Source organism: Gopherus evgoodei, chromosome 3 (assembly GCF_007399415.2).
Source record: "Gopherus evgoodei ecotype Sinaloan lineage chromosome 3, rGopEvg1_v1.p, whole genome shotgun sequence".
NCBI classification, from domain to species: Eukaryota; Metazoa; Chordata; order Testudines; family Testudinidae; genus Gopherus; species Gopherus evgoodei.
In genome coordinates, this window is record NC_044324.1 from 5,520,227 (window position 1) to 5,529,488 (window position 9,262).

The 9,262-nt window shown below is 57.0% G+C and overlaps 1 protein-coding gene across 2 annotated transcripts; it reads right to left on the bottom strand.

The window, feature by feature from the left end:
• Positions 1-2,401: 2,401 nt before the first annotated feature.
• Positions 2,402-9,013, bottom strand: LOC115647832 (17-beta-hydroxysteroid dehydrogenase type 6-like). 2 transcript variants are annotated; one of them, XM_030554667.1, is made up of 6 exons: positions 8,954-9,013; positions 6,225-6,419; positions 5,152-5,473; positions 4,431-4,689; positions 3,848-4,011; positions 2,402-3,237 (listed from the first exon to the last, which is right to left on the bottom strand). In XM_030554667.1, exons 3-6 carry the CDS (start codon positions 5,462-5,464, stop codon positions 3,017-3,019), a joined length of 957 nt encoding a protein of 318 aa, XP_030410527.1. In that variant the 5' UTR covers positions 5,465-5,473; positions 6,225-6,419; positions 8,954-9,013; the 3' UTR covers positions 2,402-3,016. The 2 variants fall into 2 exon arrangements, with proteins under 2 accessions (XP_030410527.1, XP_030410528.1); XM_030554668.1 differs by lacking the exons at positions 6,225-6,419; positions 8,954-9,013 and having other exon boundaries at positions 5,152-5,617.
• Positions 9,014-9,262: the final 249 nt, after the last annotated feature.

The window sequence follows — 9,262 nt, forward strand, 5'->3', positions numbered from 1 at the left end:
CTCTTGTGCTGCCGGCTACACCGACACTCTGCACACGTGCGTGACGGCACCCATCCCTCAGGCACCCATCCCTCATTCCTTATTCGCACCGCTTCCCCCTAGGCTAGGGGGATCTCCTGTTTTTCATAGGTCGGTTCTCGTTCCTTTCCGTCTCATTGGCAGTTACGCATGATCGTGGCATTGGCTCATTCTTTGGTCACTTACTCATGTCAAGCATTTCTCAGGCTTCTGGCCTAGTCTGGCTAAGCTGGTATCTTACAGGTCTCAGCCTGCAGGCCTTGCATTTCAGCCCTGCTTACTTAGATGCCTAGTGCATGTGTATAGGGCCTGTTGGCCCCTTACTAAAACCCAGTGGGGGTGTTTTGGTTGCTAGCTCTCAGTCCCGAAAGAAAGGGGAAGGGTCGAGGGGAAATCAGGACCCTGAGACTGACAGTCCCCAGGAACCATGGGGAGAGGCCAGTGCTCCAGGTCAGCCTGATTGACAGGGTGGGCAGGCTAATGAGGGGTCAGGGGGGTCCTGTTCTCTGTCTGAGCTGGATTGCCTGGAAGAGGGTGGGGCTGAGCTAAGGGGAGAGCAGAGGTCCGAGCTAAGCTGGGGAGCAGCGCCGCACCAGCCAGGGGGAACCAGAGAGGTAACCCAAGGAGCTGGTTGGGGCTGGGAGCAGAGCCACAGAAGCAGCTCAGGGAGCAGACCTGCGCTGGGAGCAGAACTGCAGCAACCAGAGCCAGAGGGGCCAGAGAAGCAGCCCAGGGTCCAGGAGCTGGAGGCAGAGCAGCAGCCATGCTGAGGCAGGGTGGGGCTGGGGCTGGGGCTGGAGCAGTCAAGAGCCGGGCGCGGTGAGCAGCTGGGGAGATGGAGGGGGACTCTGGGCAGCGGGCCCAGCACAGGGAGACGCCCCCAGTGAAGGGGCCATGTAGGGCAGACATGGAGGGGATCATAACCCTGACGGGACGGGGGCAATGCTGGGAAGGGTCCTGCCACCTAGAGCCAGAGCAAGTGTCTGACCCACTGTTTGGTTCTCAGCATCTGTAGCCCAGTGGGCCAACTTACCCGTATTATATTCAGTGCTTTGTTATTCTGCTTTATTGTATTCAGTAGCAATGCAAGGAACCTAGAGGCTTTTATCCTGTAAGATTTGGCTTTAGTTGCTAGTGTGAGGCTTGATGCTTATAACCTTTGGTGTAGATAAATTGAAGTAACTTATAAGTTATAGGGAACTGAAAGTGACATGCTGGAGGGGGAATTTTGTCCAGAATACTGACATCGGCCACCCACAGAACATCGCTGACACCAGCATGCAAAAGACTCTTGACAGAACGTCCGACCACAAAGGTACCATGACAGCAAATGCTAATAGGGTAAGATCAGACACAGACTAACCTATAGAAAAACCAACACCTTGAGGGGAGCAGCTACAAACAGTGACCTCTATTAACTATGCTTTGGTCATGGCAGTGGCAGCGTACCTGAAAAGTAACTTCCCGGGGCAGCAGAGAGGTTGGAGAGATGCAGACCGTGGGAGGAGCCAGACTGACGGCCACCGGGGAAGATGAGGACAATGACAGTGATAAAAAACATCACGGTTAAGTAGAAAAAATATGGGTGTAAGTGTGAACGTCCAAAAGTCCTTTCTGTATTAGCTCTAGTTGCCTTGTTAAGTTTACGTGTATGTATAACTTTGCTAAATTATTAATAAATATATATTTGTATAGCAAGAGCGAGTTCCTATCGTGTGAGTCTTGTACCTGTGCACATCGGGGGTCCCAACATTATATACCAAGTTTACAATAATCTTACTGGGCCTAATCGTGGGACAAGAACCTGTTAATCCTCAAGATACAATGATCTAGGCCCAACTTCGGGTCATGCTACACCTCCCCCCCCACTATGCACATTGGTCCAGCGCCCCTGGGAGGCAGAGCCCACCTTGCAGCAGGGGCGAGGGGGCTGCCATTGCCCCACGGACGGGGTCTTTGCACCAGAGCGCGTGCAGAGAGCTCACATCCCAGCTGCTCTCGATGCTGCTCATCCTCTCGGGAACGCAGGCTCGGCCCAGGGGATGGAGGGGGGGCTGCATTGTTGGGGGATCCCCTTTGGACCTGGGCTCACAAAGTGTCACTCTGTAAAATGGGAGGCAGTGCATCCTACTGGCTAGAGCACTGGACTGGGGCTTGGGAGGGCTTCATTCTATTCCAGGCTCAGCCACTAGCCTGCTGGAGGGCCTTTGGCAAGTCCCTTCCCCCTGTGCCTCAGTTTCCCCATCTGTAAAAAGGGGATCCTGCCCCAGCCCTCCTTTGTACGATGCTTTGAGATCCAGGAGTGAGACAAGCTCGGTATTATTCAAATGCAGCAAATGCTCCCATCCAAACAAGGAACCAAAGAGCCAAGAGAGAGAGTGAATCAATGGGAAATATTTCTTTATTCAGTGTATGATGGTGGCACCCCTCCACCCCCACCAGGGGCTCAGTCCGGGAGCAGCCCCTACCCAATGCTAGGTGCCGTACGAACACAAAACAAAGAGAGACGCCCTGCCCCAAGAAGCCTCCAATCTAAGGAAGAGGCATCAGTGGAGGCAGGCAGTCGGGGCAGCACAAGGAAATGGGCCTTTAAGCAAACAGGTTCAGGGGTGCGGTGCGCTGCCTTGGCCTGGGCATTCGCTGAGCTGCCTGCGATGGTAAGGGCCGGCCGGGGCTGAAGGCTGTAGCGGCCCCGGCTGCTTTCGCGCTGCCTTTCCACAGCCGGTGAGAGCCTGCACCTCCCAGCCACGTGCCTGGGAAGTGAGCTGGCCCTGAACAACTCACCAGAAGGATCCAGTCCCGTTTAAGAAGGTGCTGCTGGAAGCTGTGCTCATCTGCACGGTGCGGGCGGGGCTGGCACCGATTCCAGTGCAGATGCCCCCTCCCGCCCCGGCTGATGCAGACGGGCCAAGCTGCTCTTTGCACCTGTGTCCTGCTGGATTTCCCAGCCTCTTCCTCTTCCGCCCCCTGCAATGCCCCCTTAGGTGCCTCCCCCCACTTACACAGCCTGGGCTGGGCGGGGCCAACCCCAGGTCAGCACCCAGTCCGCCAAGGCCGTGGGCAGGTAGGAGAGGGGGATGTAGAAGAACTGGGCGTCCCAGCCCCCGGAGTAGCGGGTGCGGGGGTGGCAGGACATCAGCGCGTGCTCCATGCAGTCGGTGACCAGGTAGAGGTTGGTGCTGGGCTTTGTCGTGAGTATCTCTCTGGTGAGCTTGTGGCCTGTAAGCAGAGAAGGGAAAGAGGTCAGTCCCATGGCGCACCCCCTCCCTCCCTGGCAGATTTCGATCCGGAGGGATTCAGCCCTTTGTGGGATGGTGGGGGACTAAGCTTTGTCCCCTATGGCTGCAAAGAAATGCTCTGACAGTTACGGCGACTTCCTGAGTCTGCAGGCAGCCTGCATCGATAGCTCTGCCTCTATTCAGATCATTGGCATGTTGACTCTTAAACATAACGATGACTCCCGGGGATCTGGTTTTCCAGTCAAAGTCAGGGCATAACTGTGGGGAATCCCTTAGTTGGAAGCAACTGGCTCTCTGGGGAGAGGCTAAAATTTTCAGAGGACTTGACGCCCCCCACTTAGTCTTAATCTGCCCCGAACTGAGAGCCCCAGCTGCAAAAGCCCTACCCGTGGAGACTCTCCATTAGTTACTAACAGCGTAGGGTCTACCACCCACAACCGCACAGCATGCATCCGTCCTGCAGAGGGCAGCCTCTCCCACCTACACCCAGCATGTGAGTTCATTACGCGTGTTATGGGCTGGGTGGCTTCCCCCCTCTTCCCATTCTCAGGAGCCTGCCCAGAGAGTCCCCGTCTCCCCACGATGCTCACAGCTGTCGAAGTAGTGCTGCCCGTAGCTCTCCTTGACTTCAGGGCGGGCATTGCGCCAGCTCTGCTCCAGGCACTCCAGATGACGCTGCATATCGCTTATGGGCGTGCGGAAATAGCCCGGCTCCACGATGGCGATCTTCATGCCAAAGGGCCGGAGCTCGCGCCTGGAACGGAACAAGCCCGTCACCGCCAGCCGCCGGACGCCGCGGATTTCAGGAGCCCGGCACGAGCCTGCCTCCGATTTCAGGAGCGCCCCCCGCAACTCCCCCTTTTGGAACAAGGCCCAACGCTTCTGGAGTGGGGCCCCTTAAAATCAAAGCACCTGGAAATCAGTGGCCGGGGACAGATTTCCCAAAGGACTGGGGATTTGCGGGGCCGATGCGGGACCCACAAAGGAGCCTGCTCCCCAGAGGGTGGGCGCTAAGTACCATCTCTGCGAATCAGGCTCTTTTAAAGGGTTTCAGGGCAGGCCCTCAAAACTTGTGGCCCCCAAATCGCTTTAGAACCTCCTAGCTCTGGGCCTCTGTGTGCTTGGACATTTCTGGGCTGCTCTGGGGCCGAGGTGGGGCAGGGGAGCGGGTACCTGAGGCTGTCAGAGAACGCCTCCACGCCGTACTTAGACGGGCAGTAGCCCCCTCCGTAGAAAGCCAACCGGCCCAGGATACTGGCCATGTTGACGACCCGGCCCCTGGCTCGCTTCACCAGGGGCAGGAAGCTGAGGGTCACCTCGATCAGGCCGATCAGGTTCACATCCAGCACCCTGACGAAGTCGTCCTTGGTCAGCCACTCGTTGGGGACCAGGGGGAGGGCAACCCCCGCGTTGTTCACCAGGCCCCAGAGCCCTGGGAAAGGGAGAATAAATGAGCTGGGGGGGGGAAGGCTGTTCCCTTCTGATCTGAAATCCTCTACTGGCACCAACGTTTATCCGCACCAACCCCGTCCTGGCCCCAAATCGTCTGCATCGTGCTGAGATTATCCGGCATCGCTGTGCTTTGAACGCAGCTGCCGATGGACCTTCGTCTTTGGTGGAGACGCATGGGTGCATTGAAACTGGAGCTGGACTAAGCCACTAGACCCCATTCTCCTCCCAGAGATGGAAATAGAACCCAGGAGTCCTGGCTGCCAGCTCTCGCTGCTCTGACCACTAGACCCCACTCCTTCCTCCCATGATGGGAATAGAACCCAGGAGTCCTGGCTCCCGACCCTTCAGTCATTTTCTGCCTGTCGCATTAGCACAGCCCCAGCCTGTGTGAGCTCAGAGCTGCCCCTGGCAAAGGGGTAGGTGGAGGATTCAGGGGCCCCACCTTTGTCCCCCACTCGTTCCTTCACCCAGGCGGTGGCCGCGGCGATGCTGTCGGTGCGGGTGACGTCCAGGATCACTGTCTGCAGCCGCTCCGACGTCACCTTCCTCAGCTGCTCCGCGCCCTGCTGAGTGAGACAAGCCGCCAGCACCCGCAGGCCCCGCACGTCCAGCTGCTTGGCCAGCAGGTTCCCGAAGCCGGAGTCGCAGCCAGTGATCAGGACGTATTTCTCTCGGAGGTTCTCCACAATCTGCCGCTCCCGGTACCATCGGCACAGGAAATACAGCCCCAGCAGGGCGGCCAGGTACAGCCACATCCTCCCACACTGCAAACAAACCAGCACCCGATGGGACAAGACTTGCACTGAAATGCAGCCAGCTCTGGGGTGGGTTGGAGCAGCTGCTTAACAGCGCAGAGCAACAAAGGAGTGCTTAGACGCCTGCCTGCAGCAGCCACAGGATTCAGGAGCACCACGGCCCAACACATCTAATACAAGTGGGACTTTAAAAGAAACTGTGCCTGGGATTTTAGAATGAAACTCTTTATGGACATAAAACGTGTCTGTAACCAGAAAAAGACAGGGTTGGAGGGTGACAGAGCCAGATTTTCCAGAGCTCTCAGCTCCCCACAATGTGTTCTGAACAGGGGCCATATTTTCAATGGTGCTCAGCACCCAGCAACTCCCACTGGGCTGCTGGAGTCTAATTTCCCCAAGAGCCCTGCTGCCTACACGCCGAGCCCTGCTAAATTCACCCCCTGGGATCCGGCTCGCTCCTGCTTCGTGCCCCCATTGCCACCAGCGTCAAACGGTACGAGATCCCAACTGGGGCCGGGTTACAGCCGCTGGGCACGGAAGTAAACGCCAGGACGAGAGGCCAGCCAGGGGAGAACCCACCCGTTTGATTCCCCCTAGGTAGCAATCGTGCCAGCCTGCAGACATCGGTTCACATTGCGTTTGAAATCTGCCTCAGCCAGCAGCCCCGAGCCAGCCCCTGCCCCCTTCCCTTCCCTGTATCCATCACTAACGAGGACACCAGGCCAACCGTTTTGCTCCCACGAAGCCTACAACCAGCTACCTGTGAATAAGGTCTCCGCTTGCCTTGGGCACCAGCTCCCGCCTGGTCTGCCTGCTCTGCAGCCTTCGGACTGGATGGACGCAGCGAAGGTGAGGAAATTTATGCCCACAGAGCGGAGCTGGGCAGAGGTCCTGGGGAGGCGGCGGAGCGCTAGATGGGGGCGGTGCATGGAAAGGCCAGGAGGCAAGGTTCTGCCTGTGGTTAAACAAAAGGGTCATGTCACTTTGATCTGGCCTCAGAAGGGAGTCAGAAAAATCAGCCCATTAAATCCCAGCGGTGCTGAGTCCCTGGGTGCTCAGACTAGGGGTATCAAAGCCTAGTCTGTCGCCATGCCAGGGAAGTGTGGATGGGCCATTAGACTAGCTGGAATGGGTGTGTCTAGAGACAGAAGGGAACATCCAGGATTATGGGGCTTCCCTCAGATTAGGCCCCCAGTGTGCAGGGTGCTAGACAGACCGCCCCTCCCAACCGAGATGAGGGCCCCATTGCGTCTGGCACTGCACAGCCCTCCCCACACAGGATGGAATCCACCCCTGTATTCACACCCGGCACGCCAGCGTAACCGTCTTTGTACAAGAGATGCCTGGGGAGATATCGCTTGGAAACTCATTCTTTGCTGATCAGTAGCTTGGCAGCATTGGATGTGAAGCGAGACGCTTTCCCCGCACAAGGCCCAAACCCCACAGCTGTGCCCAGGCAGAAGTCAGCAAGCGGGTCTGTCCTGAGCAAAAGAACATGTGTTGCCTTAATTTGCATTTAAGCAGTAAACAGAGTCATCAAGCACAAAGGGGGAAGGAAGGAAATTTGCATGTAAGCATATGCAGGTGAAAAAAAACAGCAGGGAACATCCTTCCACATAGACGCTTTGTCCCCTGCTTCTCAGCTGGCAATGTTCTTCCAGAGGGGGGACGTAAACAATAAAAAGGAGGGGGAAACACCTCAAGGGACCCCTCTCTCTCTCCCTGCCCGTCTCATTCTCTGCAGCTGAGAAGACCAAGGGAACAGCTGCTAGACTCTGGGGGACGGGGCCTGACTCAAAGAGTTTGGTCAGTATGACCATGCGCTGGAGACGTGTGGTGATGAACTCCGCTTGTAGCTAATACAGTGTGTTACGTTCGGCACTAGGACGTGTTTTATCTTTATTTCTCTTGTAGCCATTTCTGATTTTTTATGCCTCGGTGCTCGTACTCACTTCAAGCGTCTCGCTTTGTAATCAACTCGGTTTACCTAAGCCAGTGTGTTTACGCGGAGGTGGCCGGGTAACTCTTTCAGGTGATGAGCTGCTGTATATTATTCCGTTGAAGGAATAACAGATTTACTGCATTCACACTGTCCAGGAGAGGGCTGGGCAGCACAGGACGTACATTTTGGGGGGGAGAATCCGGGACTGGGAGTGTGTCGAGGTCACCCTGCAGTGTAACCCAGGCTGGTGAGAGCCAGTCTGTGCCTGGCAGGCTGCGGTCACACACCCAGGAGTGATCTGCAGGCTGGTGGCTGGTTGTGAGCAGTCCAGATGGAGCAAGGCCTTGCACCACACCCCAGGTTGCAGGACAGAGGGGACACAGCCCCCCACTGGGCTGGATTGCATGCCTGGTGCTGCACAGACCTTCTCGCCCCCCTGCCTTCCTGAACTATGATCAGGGTCCCATCTTGCCAGGCACTGCCTGGATCCCCCTGTCTGAAATCGGGACCCTATTGTGCCAGGCGCTGCACAGGGCCCCATCGTAGCAGTTGCTTAGGGTGACCAGACAGCAAATGTGAAAAATGGGGATGGGGGTGGAGGATAAATGGGATCCTATATAAGAAAAAGATCAAAAAATCCGGACTGTCCCTATAAAATCAGGACATCTGGTCACCCAATGGGTGCTGGCCAGACACACAGTGAGCAGCCCCTGCCCCCACAAGCTCCCAGTCTAAGCTGATGAGATGAATGGTGAAGAATCTGTTCCAAAGCAGGGGACAGGAAGCAGAGGGAAGCTGCTCCAATCTTTTGTCCCAGGCACAGCCAGGTGGATGAGACCGGGACAGCCCTTAATTCCCCAGCTCTGCTCAGGGCCAGCCCCAGCTGGCCCTGTGGGGGGCAGCTGGGATCAGGGTCTCCCAGAGACTGTTTCCTCTTGATCCCTGATATTAGAAGCTGGTTCGTGCCCTGAAGCAGGAGGGTTTGTAGACCGGCCGTAGCAAATTGTCCTTGTCACGCAGACCCTAAATCTCAACCTTGTTCCTATTGGACTTTTGGAGACGGGGATCAGGGGGAGGTAGAAATCTGCAGCGGCCACGTGAATTTCAGGATCAGCGTTGGACTGTGGCCGCTTGGCCCCCAGCAACCAGCCCTCTGTCCCCTCTGTGGAATCTCAGCACCGTCCATATCGATGGGGAAATGAATAATTAACTGCCCCAAGGTCCAGCAAATATCAACTTCCCCCCAGCGGTTCACCAGCCATGGGAGTGCATTCATTTCTGCCGGCCTGTTAGTGAGGGAGGCTGGGCTGAAGGGAGGCCGGGGAAGCAGTTTCCGCCTCTGCAGCCCCTGGGAAAGCAGGGACAGGATCGACTGGGCCCCAGCCTTCAATCAATGATTGATTTCTGGACACCCCCTGCCAAGGCTTCATGGCCACAGACTGCAAGGTGAAAACAGCATCGCTCTGTGCTTAGTGAATGCAGAGCCAAAGCATAGATAGATGGGGGGCAGAGAAGCAATATGTTAACAGAGGAGTGCAGGCTCTGACCCTGTGAGATGGCGGAGGATCTCCATGACATGTGATCAGTACAGGGCCTCTGACACACGGCCGCTCCCGTTCCATCCCCGAACGATGAGTGCGCTGCGTGGCAGTGGCCGGGGTGGAGGGCTGTGTATGTGGGGAGGGGGTGGCCCTTCCAGGGAGCGAGCAGCCTGGCATCGCGCGGGGGGGGGGGGGTGTCAGTCTGATGTGGGACTTGGCTTTGCAAGAGTGCAGGGGGCTCTGTGCATGGCCCCGTAGGCAGGGGGCCGGTTGGCACCTCCGGGGGCCGTGCTGGGACTGGGGTGAGGGCGCTGG